General features: G+C 34.5%; 2 protein-coding genes and 1 long non-coding RNA gene across 4 annotated transcripts; 2 read left to right on the top strand and 1 right to left on the bottom strand.

Moving 5' to 3' along the window:
• Positions 1–546: 546 nt before the first annotated feature.
• LOC148770703 (F-box/kelch-repeat protein At3g23880-like) lies at positions 547–1,671 on the top strand. The gene has a single exon (XM_088818011.1). The coding sequence runs from the start codon at positions 547–549 to the stop codon at positions 1,669–1,671; it is 1,125 nt and encodes a 374-aa protein (XP_088674137.1).
• A 5,533-nt stretch (positions 1,672–7,204) lies between these two features.
• On the top strand, positions 7,205–8,290 carry LOC148770702 (F-box/kelch-repeat protein At3g06240-like). The gene has a single exon (XM_088818010.1). The coding sequence runs from the start codon at positions 7,205–7,207 to the stop codon at positions 8,288–8,290; it is 1,086 nt and encodes a 361-aa protein (XP_088674136.1).
• Positions 8,291–10,984: 2,694 nt separating this feature from the next.
• Positions 10,985–13,056, bottom strand: LOC148770701 (uncharacterized). Of its 2 annotated transcripts, none has more exons than XR_016031284.1 (6): positions 12,507–13,056; positions 11,764–11,996; positions 11,605–11,673; positions 11,451–11,509; positions 11,334–11,372; positions 10,985–11,233 (listed from the first exon to the last, which is right to left on the bottom strand). It is a non-coding gene; the product is annotated as an uncharacterized LOC148770701 (long non-coding RNA). The 2 variants fall into 2 exon arrangements; XR_016031283.1 differs by having other exon boundaries at positions 10,985–11,229.
• Positions 13,057–19,339: the final 6,283 nt, after the last annotated feature.

Genomic DNA, 19,339 nt, shown 5'->3' with positions numbered 1-19,339 from the left:
TGTAATTACTATGCTTCTAGGTTTGGATTGTTTATTGATAATTATGTTTTTGTTTATAGTGAGCACTTGCTAATTGTCATTTAATTATGTGTTTTTATTTTGTTTGATGTATACTATAACTATAGTATAGTTCTCGTTGTATAACAATCGAATTAAATCAGCTATACAGGGCATAGATACCGCGCGTGGCGCGGTGTGGCCTCACTAGTAAGTATATATATATATATATATATATACTAGGGCCCAAAACATGCCGGATAAAGAAATCAAGTCCATTCTCCTAGATGGGCCTAAATAAGCCTAATACTTAATTAGAGTTTTAATGGAAGGGAAACTAGATTACTGCTCTAATTAGGAGTCTTCTATTAATTAAATATAAATAACCCCTCAACCTACTCTATTCTCTATGTTAGCATCTGAGTTGAGCTTAAAAGGGTGAAATAGAAAACCAGAGGTGAAATAAAAGTCGAAGACTTTTACAGAACAATACCCTAGTCACTCATCCGCTCAAAGCTCTGCATACAGCATAGTAAACGAAAAAAAAACATGGCGACAAAATCTGTGAAGAAATCATCATCATTATCATCATCAAATATTCCTCCGGAGATAATCGAAATCATCCTGTTAAAATTACCATCAATTAAATCTCTTCTTCGATGCAAGGCAGTTTCAAAGTCATGGAATACTATAATCTCCGATCCTTTATTCATTCAAAATCATCTCCAATCCTCGAACAACTCTCCGAATAATAATCTCTTAATAAGTTCGTACATACATAATAATAAACATCCGGGGTTTCCTTTGGTTAAATTCGAAGAAGGTGGAAAAGTCCGCGCCGGAGAAGTATTCGTGGAGAATATTCCCAACGGCTACAACAGAATATTATGCGAATGTAACGGCGTGCTACTCTTGACCAACCTCTACCTCCCCGGTGAGTGCAAATACGATAGATACGCGCTGTGGAATCCATCAACTCGTCGCGAGATGTTCCTCATAAACCAGTGCGACTTGAACGAAGGTTATATAGTGGATTACGGGATTTGTTACGACCAAATAACGAGCGATTTCAAGGTTATCTTTATTTTCCTAAGGAAATACGCAATTTATTCGTGTAACAACAATTCCTGGACGAAGAAGCCCGGTAGAAAATACCATACCGTGGGGGGTACGGGTTCGGGTTTATTCGTCGATGGAGCTACCTACTGGATTTTGGGCGACAACACGAATCGGTCCGGTAGACAATTAGTGTATTTCGATCCAAGAACCGACGAGCTCAAGGTTTTGCATAGGCCCGAACAAGTGAGTAATCACGACAAGTATCTTTTAGTTAACATGGGTTGTTTGAGGGGACGCGTTTGTTTGTACTGTTACAACAAAGTAACGAAAAGTGTTCAAGTGTGGATAAAGGAAAAGGGCATTGATTCGGGGGAGAGTAGTACTAATTACTGGAAGGAGTTTATAACCGTTGAGAATTTTAACCCTCCGTATTTTTGGTCTAGACCAATATTTTTCGTGGAAAATAAGGTTGTCATTCAGATAAGGAATAACAAAATTGCATTTTATAGCCCTAATGAGACGACGGTCGAAGTGATTTTAGAGATTGATGTAAATTGCGGTAGAGCCATTCCATATCGGAATAGTCTCTATTCCCCGGCGACGATTAAAGCTTAGCATTAGCAGTCCAGGTTAATATTTACTTGAGCTTTTTCTTAGAGAAGTATTTATGCATTTAGTTATTTTGATATTATATGTTAGATGGATGCAGACACTGTTTTGTTTTTGTTACTAGGAGTTAATTGACATTTTTAATAATCTGATAAGTTAGTGAATGTGATTTTCTTGAATATTCATATTAGGATTTTTTTTTTGGTTGAATTATGCTGCTTTTTTCGTCTCCTCTTAACCAATTTAAATATAACTTTTTTTTTTTTTTCGTAGTGCCAAATTATCACATCCTTCCCGGACAATCTGCCAAGGGTAGGGGTGAAAGTCGGAATATAATTTCCATTTTACGCCGATTTTGATCGGATTTTTTTTTTTAATTTGGAACACTTTATTATTATTATTTTTTATGATTCCGATTTCCGAAAAATCCTATTTCCAATTTTTCCGGATATTTTTTGGATTGGAATTCAAAGGATATGTAGAATTTTTTTAATTTTTGAAAATTACGAATTTTTGATTTATTCTTCTACTATATTTATATAAAATTACTAAAGATAGCCTAAAACGGCAAAAAGGCACAGGGGGACTCCATACGACGGAGTGATAGCTTTTGAGAATTAGTGGAATAAAAGATTGTAATACAATTCTTCTTCTTTTTCTTCTTCTTTTTTTACCCTAAGAAATTCTATTTTTTTGCTGGTGATCTGTGTTCGATGTTAATTGACTTATTTCATTTTGGTAAGTTGTTTTCGAAATTATTTTGCTCGGGATAATTAGTGTGTGATCTTTAATCTATTTATTATTGTGAAGAAAACTTGAATTTCATGAAGAAACTGATCAATGAATGAGTACAAAGTTCAATATACTACCATTTGCTTCCCAAAAAAATGTGACGAGCTTCAAAATAGCTAAGCTTCAATATATATCTTTTTGATATTACTAGGAAGGTGAGCGTGCGTGTACTCCTGCATCTAGAATCTCAGTTATGCCAATTTTTACCTCTTCATCGACCATTTCTTCTTCAATTTGGTCAACATCTACATCCATATCATCCACCAAGTTGAGTGTTTGAACAACGAACTTAGTATCTCGTCTTATAATAATTATTGTGCCTCTCAAAATATTCCGCGATTCGAACTAACTTTTCAGTCACCTCGAGTGTGTAAAATTTATACAATTTCATTATATCACGAATTGAAGCATTCAATTCTTTCAATTACTGCAAACTTTTCTTATTATATACCATAGAAGTACTACTATTATAGTAAGAGTTAATTGCAAATACCACCCATGTGTTATTTCTAATTCGCAAATACCCCTGTAAAAAAAAAACTTAGCAACACCCCTTTTTGTTAACAAAGTCAGGGCATCAAGACCCCTGGAGGCAAATCGTATCACTCACTCAGGGGTTGTGCGACTTTTTATGGTGAAATGTCATAAACACCATTTTATATAAAAAACAAAAAACTTGTTGGTTAAATTATGAATAGCCTAAACTTATAGGACCAAATTATAACTTCAAGAATTGCAAAATAATAATGTAAAAAATATAATATATCATTAAAAAAAAAAAAGAAAAAATAAATAATAAGAGAGGTCATCATCTTCTCCCCGTTCCCCACCCCCATAACCCCAACCGAAACAAGAAAAGAGAAGTTCAGCACCACCACCACCACCACCTCTTCTTCTGCAATCCCCATCCCATAACCGAATCCGCATAACCCGAGCATAACCCAGCCCCAATTACAGCAACCGTCTATCTACAATATCTCCAAGCGATTTCTCTCGACGGCGGTGAATTTGATAACGGCCAAACCTACTAAAGGTCCAAAAATTGCATCTTTTTGTTCTTTTCTCTTATCTTGTTATGCCTTATCGCCGCCACCGCCGTTGAAATAGGAGACTGGGGGAAGGTTGGAAACTAAAGGTTCAAAGATGTTGTGGGAGGCGGATCTGGAGAATGTAGTGGTAGTGGAGGATGGGTGAGATGATATGCCTAATTGGCCCAACCCAATGGGCCTACAAATTATTTACCTACTGGGCCACGAACCCAATATCGAAGACCATTATCACCAAGGTCCAATCACCTTCAAGTAAGGTTTGGGCCCAACAATCTCAACTAAGCTATAAATAAAGGTTTGAACTCATTCCTTAAGGTAAGTCCTATTATCTGAGCAATACTATTAATTGTATTCTCTGGACTATTTTCTATGATCAGCACGTCTGACTTGAGCGTCGGAGGGGTTTCCGCCGGATCAACCCCGGCCTAGTTCACGTGTTCTATGATCGCAGGTACCTCAGGATCATCAAGTTGTCAAGCTACTGATCCGCTTTGCTCTCCCAGTTTGTTTTCTCCACTACCCCAGGTGATCTAAGTAATTAGCATCATCATTTTGGCGCCGTCTGTGGGAACGATGCAAACCAGATCACGTAGCCAACAAGATCCTCCTGAGGCGTCTGCTCGGAGAAAAAATAACACAGCTAACGACCTCCCACCTCGTGGAGGCTCTGGCTTGCCACCTCCTCCACGTCCCATGGATCCGCCTCGCGAGGTTCAGGTGATCCCCCCTCGGGACCCACCACTCGTCGATCCACCACTCCCTGCTCCTCGAATGGTTCAAATAACCGAGGATGCGTTCCAACGCATGATAGCAGAAGCTTCAACTCGCGCTGCCACAGAGGCCGTAACCCAATATATCGCCACGATGGGAGCAAATGCTCCCAACACGATACCAACACCTGCTCCACATGTGGAGCCACCTATGGAACCACCGCCATCGACTCCCTGGGGGCTTACATCTGCCCCCAAAATATTTCGTTCGCCAAGGGTTATCGACTCCCTGGGGTTATACAGTGCCCCCAAAACATTTCGCTCGCCAAGGGTTATCGACTCCCTGGGGGTTACATCTGCCCCCAAAATATTTCGTTCGCCAAGGGTTATCGACTCCCTGGGGATTTATAGTGCCCCCAAAATATTTTGTTCGCCATGGGTCATCGACTCTCAGGGGGCCTACTTCCGCCCCCCCTCGAACGGTTCAGATAACCGAAGAGGACCTTTAGCGTATGATCGCCGAAACTTCAACAATATCAACTTCTACTTGCTCGTCTAACGGTTCAGATAACCGATAAGGACCTCCAGCATACGACAACGAAAACTTCAACTCGTGTTGTCACTGAAGCAAACGACACAACCGTGTGCATCCACCTCAGACCATAGGTCTCGAGCGCCTCATCCTACAGTGGGTAGTTAACCCATCCCAAGGTTGGGCATCACCCTTACCTTTCAACCCCAAGTGGATTCACATCACATCTCAAGAGACGAGTATAATCTCTCTACTCAAAAAATATAACATCCCAAGGGGTGAACATCAACCACCAAAGTAAAAAAAAAGGGGGGTAAAATCGCGCACGCGAGACCCAAGAAAAAGAAGAAGATGAAGAAAAAAGAAAAAAAATCAAAGAAGAAGAAAAAAAAGAAGATGAGAAGAAAGAAAAATAAGAAAGAAGAAGAAAAAAAAAAAAAAAATCAAAGAAGAAGAAAAAAGAAGAAGATGAGAAGAAAGAAAAAGAACAAGATGAGAAGAAAGAAAAAGAAGAAAAAAGAAGAAGATGAGAAGAAAGAAAAATAAGAAAGAAAATGAAAAAAGAAGAAGATGAAGAAAAAAGAAAAAAAAAATCAAAGAAGAAGAAAAAAGAAGATAAAAAAGAAGAAGAAGTAAGCCAAGCCAAGCCATCACCCAAGCCCCTCGGGGCGCGCGCGCGTCAGGAAAAGAAAAATAAAGAAAAAAAAAACGGAATTGGTGCGCGTGCACAACACGAGCGCGTGGAGAACACGCGCCTGATGCGCGCGCGTGCACAGCACGCGCGCGTCAGCCAAAAGAAAAAAAAAAAAAAAAAAAAAAAAAAGAGGAATTGGCGCGCGTGCACATCACGCGCGCGTGGAGAACACGCGCCAGACGCGCGTCAGCAAAAAAAAAAAAAAAAAAGTGGAGGTGCGCGTGCACAGCACGCGCGCGTCAGCAGACAAAAAATTCGGTCAACCGTTAGTCAAGGGGGGTTTTCGTAATTACGAGAACATGGGGGGGATTTTCGTTATTTAGGCTTACCTCAGGGGGGTTTTGGTAATTTGCCATATATATATATATATATATATATATATATATATATATATATATTATTTTTTTCTGTTTTTAATGTTACAAAATATGAAAAAACAATCCAAATAACAAAGTTCAACATCAAAATGCTATAGATAAGTTCAATATCCAAATACAGTAACAAAGTTCAACATACAAAAACATAAAAAAAAATACGCCAAATCTACCTATGCCTAGTACCTAATGTCGTCCACAAAGCTAGTTGATCAGCGTAAAAATCTTGTAAGGCAAGTAAATTGTGAGCTGCGTAATACCTCCACTGAGGATGGAGACGAGGTAGAGGGCAGTAAATCGGTACTCAACCAGTGCATCTTTACTCTCGAATGCAGTAGAAATTATGAAAAGTTGACTAAAATCATGTAACTCGGATGTTTCCGTATCTTCATCACATTTATGTATACTTGATGTTTTCAAATAAATAAGGTAACCAAAATATATATTATTTAAAAAAAAAAAGTTAAAAAGAAAATGTGCTCGCGTGATTTTACACGAGCACCGACTCAGATCTCGCGTGATTTTACACGACCATTGAGACGGTTCTCTCGTAAAATAACACGAACAATTATTCATCTTCTCCTGTGATTTTGCACGAGCACATGGCATGTGGCCGCGCAAAATCACACGACCACAAGAAAAAAAATAAATAAATTCAAGTACTCGTGTGATATTACGAGAGCACATGGCATGCTCGTGTAATATCACACGAGTACTTGAAGATTCGAGAAAAAACGAAAATATTACCTCATGGTCTATATTTGTTGGATCGATTTCAGAAATTGTTGAATATCTAATTTTTTTCTAAATGAATGTTCAAATTCGGTTTTTAAAGGATTATAGGATTTAGAAAAAAAAATGTAAAATGGTAAAAACTAAAAACTTAAAGTAAAAAAGGTAAAAAGTTATGGTAAAAAAGTGTCTTTACGTCAAAAGCGCTGGCGTATATAACACACATTGTTTTATAAGTAATATATTAAAGCATTTCATAAAATACATTATTATGTGTTAATTAAATCCAACTAATAATACGTAAATTAACAAAATGAAATATAATAAAATTAATATTTCTAAAGTACCAGCATGCCCGGAGAAGTTGCATTATAGTACCCTCAACCTCAACACTTCCTAAAGACTTGGTAAATAACAAACCACATTGAATCAAAAATTACAGGCGAAATTTCAATACTACAAAACATATATAAAGAATAAAAAAGTCGAAAGAAAAATAAAATACATGGCAGCATCAAATTAGGTTATTATTGTATGTTGGGCTGGGCCATAAAGAAGAAGCCGAAAATCATGTTACACAGCAAAACCTAGCTATATATATAGCTCTAGAAGTAGAAACCCTAAAACAAAGAACACATCATTTAAAAAAAAAAACCATGGCAAGAAAATTAGCGAAAACATCACCATCAAATATTCCGCCGGAGATCATCGAAATTATACTGTTGAAATTATTATCAGTTAAATCTCTTCTTCGATTCAAAGCAGTATCAAAGTCATGGAATACTTTAATCTCCGATCTCGTATTCAATCAAACTCATCTCCATTCCTTGAAAACCTCCCCGGATAATCTCTTTCTAAGTAGATATAAAGACAACGCTAATGGAGGGTTTCCTATGGTTAAATTCGAAGGTGGAAAAGTCGACCCCGGAGTAATATTCGTGAAGAATATTCCCAACGGCTACTACAACACAATATTATGCGAATGCAACGGCGTGCTACTCTTGACCACGTACAAATACGACAAATACACGCTGTGGAATCCATCAACTCATGAGACGTTTCGCATAAACCAGGGTGAGTTTGGTGAAAGGTACATTCTTGATTACGGGATTTGCTACGACCAAATAACGGCCGATTTCAAGGTTGTCTTTGTTTCCCTAACAAAATACGAAATTTATTCGTGTAATAAAGATTCTTGGACGAAGAAGGATTTCGGAACGGAATACTATAACGTTGGCGGTACGGGTTCGGGTATATTCCTCGATGGAGCTACCTACTGGATTTTCGGGGAGGGCAGTCATACTTCAGGTATACAGTTAGTGTATTTCGATCCAAGAACCAACGAGATCAAGAGGTTGCAAAAGCCCGAACAACTAAGTGACGAAGACAAATTTCAGTTGATTCGATTGGATACTTTTAGAGGAAGCCTATGTTTGTGCTGCTACAACAATCAAGACAAAAGTGTTCAAATATGGACTAAGGACAATAGTACTAACTGGAAGGAGTTTATAACCGTTGGGGTTTTTAAGCCTCCGTATACGTGGACCCCGCTATGTTTCGTTGAAAATAAGGTTGTCGTTCAAGAAGAGCGTAACAAATTTGTGTGCTATAGCCCTAATGAGAATACGGTTGAAGAATGCTTTGTAGAGAGTGATGTAAATGGCGGTAGATACATTCCGTATCGGAGTACTCTCTATTTTCCAATTGGTTTGAAGATGAAGCCGAAGACTGATAAAGCTTAGGGTATGCATTTAAGTAGGAATTTTATGTCAGATGCAGACATTGTTTCTTTATTCATTTCTTTTTTTCTTTTTTCTTTCCTGTTTGTTTTTTTTTTTTTTTTTTTTTTTTTGTTGAAGAAGACTTGAATTTCGTAACACTATTTTTTTATTATTATTAATATATTATTATTATTATTATTATTATTATTATTATTATTATTATTATTATTATTATTATTATTATTATTATTATTATTATTATTATTATTATTATTATTATTATTATTATTATTATTATTATTATTATTATTATTATTATTATTATTATTATTATTATTATTATTATTATTATTATTATTATTATTATTATTATTATTATTATTATTATTATTATTATTATTATTATTATTATTAATTCATCCGTCTCCGGCGATGTTTGCGTCGTCCGATGTTTGCGTCGTCCGATGCAGCGCTCTCCGCCAATGCTAGCCCGCGCCGGTCGATTTCGTCGAAGTTGTTGCCGCAACACGACTCCGCAGCGTCGCAAACCAAATCCGCCTCGCCGGCGCGGTTATTCCGCCGCCGCTGCTTCTGCTGTTGCTCGTCGTGGAATTGGGAGAGGATTTGCTCGTCGAGGAATTGGGAGAGGATTTGCTAATCGTGGAATTAGGGTTTTAAAATAATACATTGACAATTAAGGGTAGATTTGAGATTATAAAAATAACATTTGGTGGAATACTAACAAAGGGGGTTTTCTCTAATTATTTTTGGGAGGGGAGGTTTACTTAACTACATTTCCTAGATGAGGGGGGTCTTGCTAATAATCCCATATATATATATATATATATATATATATATATATATATATATATATATATATATATATATATATATATATATATATATATATATATATATATATATATATATATATATATACACTATATAATATAATATAGAGGTAATATGCTAGAGGCCCGCCCCTTAAACCAAACATAATTAGATGTGGGATACAACCCTAATATTTTTTTCTGAACTAAATCCCTCATTCATGGATAAATTTGAAAGACGGACGATGTTTTTTATTTTATCCCAAGACTTCCCTTATGGTAACAGTTATTGGGAATGGAAACAAATCACGTTCCTTCTCTTTCCTCTATCTTCCTCCCGATTCTTCTCCCCTACCAACATTTCTCCTCGCGTCTCTCTCTTGTATATTCTTGTTCTTCCCATTTTTCTCCTCAACCTAATTTTTTTCTCTTCTCGTTTCTTTTTTTCGATTCTTCTCAACCACTATCTAATAAAAAATTCATTCTCGCAATTTCAATTTCTAACATTTTCCTTGTAAATGAATGCAATTTGATGCTGATTTGTGGAGGTGAATAATTAAGTCTACTACGATAATGTGATTGACTAAAACTTGGATATGTTGTGTTCGACACTAGCAGACTGTGCGTATTGTGAAATCAAAGGTATAACCATTCACAATAATTTGGATATTATTTTTGAGGAATTTGATGTGCAACTATCGAACTTGTATGGTTTATTGAGTGACTCGAGGTGCATCTTCTGGGCTTTTTGAATTTTTGCTAAGATGTGAATTATGTTTACATATTGGTATATATTGTTAATGATTTATTATCGATCGTATCTGTGTTTGCAAATTGCATATTCATGAAGGTCCGAGTTATTTGATGTGAATGCTTAAGTATAGTCGATTGTATACATAACCACAATATTCGTAGTTGGTGTTGGAATAACAGGACATAGTATATTATAGTCATCTTCATGACTGCCAAATATTCATAGTCTATTATAGTCTACGTATAGGTCTATGTGTTGTTTTTTTTATACAATTATATGATTTGTGTTAGGATTATGAGCAATTATTAGCAATAACAGGAAATCTTAATTAAATCACTTATTTATTCACTCAGATGCAGCCCATGGAGTGTGGAGTTACTATGCGAGAACGTGGCATAAATCTCATACATATGCATCTATCTCTCATCTGATCAAAACATGGACAGAAGGATTTAGCACCGACGCTCAGGAAGGAATGTTGGCACTCGGAATTCTTATGATTGGGTGTTGGGAAATATGGAAGAGTAGATGCAAGGCCATTTTTGAGGAAATTCCGATGAATAAGGGGACTATAATCAGGCATATAACCAACAATTTGCGCACTCTCAATGAAGCCTAGGTGATCAAACGGTCTTCAACTCACTACAAGAAAAAGGTGTTTTAACAACACTTGACGTGTGTTGTGAAAGGGTTAAGACAACACGCAGCCGAACGTTGTTGACCAACATGTTGTTAAATCCTCGGCACATTTGACAACGTACACACAACGCTGTAAAACAAGTAAATGCCCGTTGTATAAACTCGACAACAATCCATCATGCATGTTGTCACAGGTAATTAACAAGATGCACAGGTGGGTAGTTATAAGTTTTATGACAACAAGTCAAAGCATGTTGTCATACACAACAACAACATTTAAATGCATCATGTTGAAAGAAATATAACGATGCACATCGCATGTTGTTATAGTGTGATTACAAATATTTTATTAATTCATTAATAATTTGCTATTCATGTTGTTGTGAAAATTGTATTCATTTTCGGCCTGCTGAACAAATGCAATATTGTTCACAAATTTCACCATCCATTTACATTTTCAATCAATTATTTTACATTGACAAAATCGAAATGTCAAACAAACAAAGTAATTCAACATTAAATCGTCAAATTCACAATACCATCCATGGTCTAATCGAATTAAAGTCGATCTACTCAAAGTACAGTACAATAGATAAGACTAAACTAATTTATTTACATTTAACTTGTAGCAGTCTTATAACATAGTCTAAACTCACATTCTATATAAGTCGAACTTCATCTAATCTTCGATTTCCCTTGTCTTCAGTTTCTTTCGCGACAATGGAGATATTCCAAATCTGTCTAACACCAATGACAAAAAAAGGATAGCAATTAAAATGAAATAATATGTGTACGTACCAAAATAACACGTTTTAAAAGTTAAGTTGTCAATGAATAATACCTTCACTTATCATTTTGACAGAACTTCTTGGCCACACAACTGTACTCATAAAACATGCAAACAAGAAAGTTTAAGTATATTTAAAATGACAAGAAATGAGATCACTTTCATACTCACCATGTATAAGATTTGGGCTGACGTTTTAATCCCCCGAGGTGAACCTATCACCCATGCCGCTGCGAAAAGTAAAATACGGTAAATTATCCTCATATATTGAAATTTCAGAATGCAAGTAACTTTAATCAAGAAGGTGATGAACAATAAATATTACCCAAGTCATTGATAATTGGATTGTACTTTGTAGCATAAATAACTAGCAAACGAACACGGGATAAAACACCTGATTGCATTTTAGGATTGCAAGAAACGTTATTTTAAGAAATAATAAGATCACATGAAAATAGGAAAATAAGTCTCGCAACTAACTAACCGCTGGTGGTGTGGCAAGAATGACGTCAGCAACATGTATGCTCTTAATAATGTAGCACTCATCATCACCTTTAGCTCGAGGCAGTTTATTCCTAATGATCCAAGCAGTTTCTTAGTCCAGTCCAAATGCACCATGCAAGCACAATGTTGCTTGCTCGATTTATTTTGCCTTTGACAAACCACAAGAATTACCACTGATATTGGAAGAGTATTGGTCAATTCATTCTGCTCTTTCTGGTAAAAAATATATCCAATGACATAAATTCACAAGAAAATAACAAATAAAGCAAGGGCATATATTTAGTTTAGCAAATTATTTATATTCCAGCAAACTTATTTCGAATATCTTAAAACGAATACAACCCATTCATAGTACTGCACACCCTTAACTCAAACCTAAATTTTAGACACCTCTCTATCAAAAGAGTACCCACAAAACACGGAATGAGAACTATTTGTTCCGATTGTTTGCAACATGGATTATTCACTTCCAATTGATTACATTTAATGGCATCAGACTTCTTATTGAACAAAATTGTTGGAAAATATGTAAATTTTAAAATTAACTCACTACATTTAGTGGAATAACCACTCAAAATTGTAGCATTAACAACAGGATACTCCACCAAATTAAAACTTGAACCTTTACACATATAATCTGAAAATTGAAGAATCGGAAGAAAAAAAGTATTCCGCCAAAACATCACTGTAAAATTAAATTGATCAAGAAGTGAATAATTTTACCTAATTCAAAATAGATGGGCGAGTAAGCAGGAAGCGAGAGTGGTACCACGTTTTTTACAGGTATTGCAGCAAAAACTTCTTCAAATCTGGAGTTCAATGAATTCTGTTTTGGTGATATTTGGTCTTTTAGGAACGACGAGGTAGAGAACCGTCGCGATGAGAGAGAATCGCCGTAGCGAGAGTTTTAGGCTGTGTTTGGTAAGCTTTTGGGCTTCCATTTCCATATTATTTTGGGGAAAGATGTTTTGGGAGAAGAATTTGAAAATTAAATAAAGTTTGTTTGTGTTTTGGGAGGAGACAATTTGTACTGTAGCAAGTCAAATCATGTCTGAAAGGTGTTGGAAAAAAGTATTTTGGAAGAAGAATTTAAAAGATAAAGTGATTTGATTTTGTATTTTAGTGAAGACAATTTTCACTGTAGCGGTCAAATCATGTTTGTTAGAGAGAGAAATATTTGAATTTGTTTTGGGGAAAGTTTTTGAAAATAGTGTAGAAAGATAATTTTCATTTTGGGGAAAGTGTGGAAAGAATTCGAAAACGGTAACAAACATAGCCTTAGGTTTTCTGTCTAGCGAGAGGAGATGGAAAGAGGAACAGGGCAAGAGGAAAAGGAATAATAGAGAAAATAGGGAAAATTAAAGAAAATTAGGGAATATGAAAAAGGAAACTACCGTCTATACAGAGTGATATTTTATTAAATTGTTTGTTATAATTCTTGTGTATTTTTACTTTTTTTTTTCCCGACATCTTATTTTTACTGTTTTTTATACTGTTATATTAAAAATATAAATATATTTTATGTTTAAAAAAATAAACAAATATATATTAACTTTATTGTAATGCTTAGATGTTCAATAATTAGAACTTTATATAACAAACATAATTAGCTTCTTAAATAATGTTAGTATTAGTAACTTAATTCCTAATTTATTACTTGTAAATCTAATTAAAAAATATGTTGAAGTTATGGCACTACAAAATGTTTTGAAGTAATCTAATTCGACAACATGCGCCGTATCTTGTTACAGTTACATTAATCCACAAGGCGCGCAAACACGTTGTTGTCTACAATTTCAAGATGGAGATTTTACGACATGTATTCCCGTCTTGTAGTAAACTACTTTAACAAGGTGCAAAATGCGATTGTTGTTAAATATATTTTTTCAGTACTAACAACAACACTCATTAAACGCATGTTGTTAAATATATAATATAACAACTTTCCTTGGCTGCACGTTGTTAAATTTAAGTTGTTAAAAACCATTTTTCTTGTAGTGTTCGTTAGGTAGGGTTATTATTCATAATTTGAACGTGAGGTTCAAGGAGCGGATTAGACGGTTCTGTGCATGGAGATGAAATTTCTGGGGGGGGTGGGAATTCTACGAGACAAGATGGGGTTTTTATGGAAAAAGGTCGTTGATTACTGTCGAATCTCAAGCTATTCTGGATGGATTTCACTTATGCAAACACTTGGGTATCCACAAACTTGTTGTGGAATCGGATGCTCAATGGGTAGTTGATATGGTTCACAAGAAAGCCGCATGTGCATGGGAGATATACTATACAACCCACAAGATCAGAAGACAGCTCATGGGAGACTGGTGGCTGCTTCATATATTTCGAGAAGAAAATCAAGTGGCAGATGGATTAGCTAACGTAGCTTATACTCGTCGAGATAGGAAGCAATATGACGAGGCAAAGCAACTTCCTCGGAATATTAGAGCTCTCATTGTTTTAGACCGGGATGGTACGCATAACTTCCGTCGAATCAAATGATGCAGAGATTGAAGTTTGGATGGATCAGATGGAGGATTGATAGCGTCAATTTCAAGATTGACAATTTTACCTCAATTTGTGGGTCTTGTATACATATAAGCGCTAAAAAGGGGGTCGTTTTGGAATTTTCAGCAAGCCTTAACATCACTCATATATGGGGATGACGTTGTATTTTCAGCAAGTTTGCTCTTCATATGTAGTCTTCTTACGATATTTCTTTTTCACCCTTATTGGGGTCTTTGTAGAACAGAAGAGTTAGGGTTGCTCTGGCTTTTTATTACCATTGTAGGGGTACTATTTTTTCTTGTGTCGGCCCACAAGGTTTTAACGAGGCCCCAAAACTTTCGATATTAATGGAATAATAAAGTTTTTTGGCCAAATAAAAAATAAAAAAAAAATGAAAATACATTTATGTAATTGTACTGTCGTTGACGGTACAAATTAGAGTCAACGACAATATTACTATTTTTTTTTTTTAAATTTGTTTGATTTGTTGACAAGTCGACGTAATTATATTACTGTCGTTGATAGGAAAATAACTGTAAATACAATAATATTACTGTCAACCACATCAATATTATTTTTCTTGGGGTTTTTTGTTTTGTTTAAGTTATTGACTGAGTAACGTAATAATATTACTGTCTATTTGTAATATTACTGTAAACACAATAATATTACTGTGGTTGGCGGTAATATTATTGTTGTTACAGTAATATTACTGTCAACCACAGTAATATTATGTTTTTTGGATTGTTTCTGTGTTTATCTTTATTGAACGGTCAACATATTAATATTACATTATTACACAATAATAATGATTTTTGTTGTGTTAATATTACTGTCCTAGAGATTAATATAACAATATTTATTGTGTTAAACTGTAGTAAAGTTAATTTTGTTGTGTTTAACAGTAATATTGTTAGTATTACTGTCAATCACAGCAATATTGCTGTTTAAACGGGGGACAAAAAGATCTTAAAGAAAAGAAGAAAAAAAAATCAACGGCGGAAACATGGGGTGGCAAAATTAGGAGAAAAAAAAAGTTACAAGAAAATCGAAAAATTCAACGCCGAAAACCTGCGGAAAAATCAGGAAAAGGGAAAAGAAAAAAAAAAGTCAACGCCGGAGTCCGGCGGTGACGGACGAAATTGTCCATAAAATTGTATTTTGGGTCAAAATTAAATATTTTGTGAAATTTGGGGTCAAATTGAGGTTATATTAAATTAAATGATGAAATTGGAACATATTTAAATGTGAGGGGCTATTTTAGTTTTTTACAAATATCTGAATCATGTGTGGATTTTTTTTAGGAGCAATTTGCTATAGGTCCTCCTATAAGAGATTACATGTGTATAAATCCAACTAGTAATTTTCAATTTCCAGTAAAATCATTAATTATAATATGTCAAAAACACCCCTAATAATATATGGAAATAAAGCCCCAACATAATAGCCCACTTTGTAGGACTTTTAATCCCATATTTTTCTCTCCCAAAAGATACAAAATTAATGTCCACTCCCAAATTAACGCTGAAATTCCTCACATCCGAAAAATCCATTCAGCAATACCAAAACCCTAGAAAAATATTGCATCGCGTCTGCCACTGGTAGAGTCCTCGAATCGTTTGCAGTTTTTAAATTTTTGTTTGCTTTGTGGAATTATATTGATTGATTTTTTTTCGTTTTCTACGTCGAGATTATTTGTTGTTGAAGACATCGTTTGTTATTGCTTCGTTTGTTGTTTGCATTTTTTATAATGGTAAACACATGTATAAGCAAAACTCATATTTAAGAACATACTGATGTTGATATTGTGCTTCAAAATTTTAACCGTTTTTTCCCTGACAGCGAAAATGATGACTTCGAATCCTCAAATTAGGTATAAATTTCTATGTTTGCATTTTGCTCTGTGTGAGTCCGCATTCTGCTATTTTCAGTTTGAATTTTTGCAGTGAGTTGTTTGACTGTCATTTTTTTTATAGTTTTGTTTTGGTTTCTTTGAAGCATGCATATTTTGGGTAATATAGTCCATTAAGTTTAGGTAACTTAAGAAATGAAATTTTTTTTTTTGTTTGCATTTAGTTTGAAATCTAAAAAAGAATTTGTTCTAAAGACTAAATATTTTTTTAATTATTTTTAGCCTCATGATTGCATTTTTTTTTTCGATTTGCGAGAAGGATCTGCAATCCAAACAACAAAGTCATATAATTCTGGTTTGCATTTAGTTATGGATTAAAGAATGTGCATTTACTGGAAAAAAATGTGAAATCCAAACAAAAAATTCATATACTGAATATTTTGGTTTGTAGAACTTGTAATCTCGAAATAATAGCCAGTCATGGTGTAAAGGAAACAAAAAATTAGTGTGCATAACCTTTAATCTCGATATTCTGGTTTGCATATATATTTTTATTATTTCTTTTGATAATGCCGATTTTTTTTATGTTTATTAATTTCAAAATGCAACCTTTTGAATGAAAAGTAAAATATGAGTTGAACAAAATGCAAAGAGCAAACTGGTAAACACAGGAAAAATGTAACAAATTGTATTTCAAATTTGCACATTGAATGTGTTAAGATTAAAGGTTTGATTGTTGCTAGTTTGAGTTTGCAATTTCGTTATTTTGAGTTTCTATTTGCATTTTTCATTTTCCAAATTAACATGTAATATGAAATTTATAGTAAATACTATATTACAACAGTTTGCACTTTGTAAATATTTTGGAATGATAATGTTTATTGTATGTTGATGTTCTTGAGTTATGAATTATATTGCTAGTAATTTGGTTTACATTGTACTCTAATCTTTGTTGCAAGAAGTTCTCTATTGGCATACTTTCAGCTTGTATTTTGTTTGTATATGTCGTTTGCAATCACAATTCTTTTTCAGCCATCCTTATATCTGTTGGGAAAATTGGTTAAAAATTGAGTCATGAACAATTTTTATCAATGTTAGTGTACGGTCTAATTGAGTACATAAATGAATTTTGGATTAGAACCAATTTTGTGGTGAATGAAAAATTACTAGTCCAAAAATATAAGGAAAGTGGGATTTTAAGTTATCCCACATTGGAAAAGTAGAGAAGTACTGAGCTGTATTTATATCAAAATATGGGGACAAAGGGTCACGCCCTTTGGGCATTCAACTTTGTTTGGGAGAAAGGCCTATATGTTATATGTTTCAAATCGTGCCCGCGCGCGCCGGCTCGGCCGTTCGTATGTATGGACGGATCGGATTTGGATTTGGGCTCGGGCCCAAATCACTACATTACTTTTTGGGCCAAAAACATTAGGTCATGGGCTCTAACCCATTCACTCGATTGGTCTGAATTGGTGCGGCCGAACCATTCAGGCTCAACCCGAAATGGTGCAGCTATTACTCCCAATTGGCTCTATTCGAAATGGTGCAATTCAAACAAAAGGTACCTTTTTGCCCCAAAGGACACTACTTTTCAAACCTTATAAATAGACCCTAACATTCCCAGAATTCCTCACTTCAATCCAAATACAAGCCTACTGCATATTCAGCCTTCCCTTTACAGATTCTCTCGAAAAGTTCTACACAAAGTACAGTTCGTCGTACTTCGGATTTGGAGTGCTCCTATTCCAAGTTTTGCCGTTGTATCTTGGGAGACGATTTCCATTTAATCCGTTAGCACCGTTGCGGGGAAATTTCGTCTTAAGGACAGAGACAACTCGCCTCGGCAAAATTCTCGTTCATAGCAGATTACCAACAATATCTGCTATTAGTAAATTGTGATTGAAGTTCGCAATTTATTATTTGTAGGTTCAACATTGTACATTATATTGTATGTTTACCTGACCCTTGCACATACATGATGAGAAAGCAGGATGAGAATTTTAAACAGAAAACATAATTCACAGTTATAGCGGCATATTATGATATTTCTTGTGTCTGATAAATGTTTATGCTCGTGGAAGCATTTCAACTCATACGTGTCAGAATAAAGAAACAAAGATGACCATTTTTTGTTGATGTCGCTGATGTGAAGACGTTCCTCGAGAGTGCGAGTGACAAAAGATATTGTTTAATGATTTAGATTCACTTTGTTCTTTAAAGTTTAATATATTATTTGCCGCAAATTTAATTTCTTGTAAAACTATTACCCTATTAGCAAACTTATCATTATAATTTTTGATTGACACTTTTTAGATTGTTGTTGTACATCCTATAATATTCTTATAATTTAGTTTTTTTCTAGTTTAGATTGCAATTGCAATTTTTTAGTTTTAAAGACTAAATCTAAAAATTATGAACAACAAACCAAAAAATACGATATGTATGATCTATATTGAAATGCAAACAACAAACTACTTATATAATAGCAAACAACAAACTGAAATAGCATATGCATCATCTAATTGCAACAAATAAATTGAACAATAGAATATGCATCATCTATACGCAAATAATAACAATAAAAAATCTAATATTTTAAATTTCAATTTACCGTTTTCTATTTCATTTGCTAATTTATTTGGCATTTAAGTTTTTTTTTTTCTGTTTGCGGAATAAAATTCAATTGAATAATGTGAATAAATTATAAATTTGCTTACAGATAAAAATTAAAAGGGATAGAGAGAGAGAGAGAGAGAGAGAGAGAGAGAGAGAGAGAGAGAGAGAGAAGAGTGGGAGGGAGAGAGAGAAGAGAGAAGAAATGGAGGGTAAATGAATAAGAGAGAGATGCACGTGAGAGTGGGTGAGAGAAAAGAGTGATTAATGGGATTTGTTAACTACATTAATATAAAATTATATATTAATTGAGGGTGTTTTTTTCCATACACTAGAAATTTAATTTAATTTACATTTTTTTTTAGGTGAAGGACCTACACTTCATCTAACAGATTGGATCTTCCCCTATATTTTTTAGGTGTCTAGCCAATTTCCTTTTTTTTTTTTAAATAGTTTATTATGTGTCATTGATGAGTTTGTTTGTGAAGTCTCCTGTAGTTAAATCATTGTTCTTGAGAATAAAGAAAAAATATTAAATATAAAGAAATCAGTTCCTAATTTAATGAAATCAGTTCCTAATATA

This window comes from Erythranthe guttata, chromosome 5 (genome assembly GCF_056151865.1).
Source record: "Erythranthe guttata isolate IM_541 chromosome 5, IM_541, whole genome shotgun sequence".
Lineage (NCBI taxonomy): Eukaryota > Viridiplantae > Streptophyta > Magnoliopsida > Lamiales > Phrymaceae > Erythranthe > Erythranthe guttata.
The sequence above is the reverse complement of the archived record's forward strand: the minus strand, read 5'-3'. Positions and strand labels throughout refer to the sequence as shown.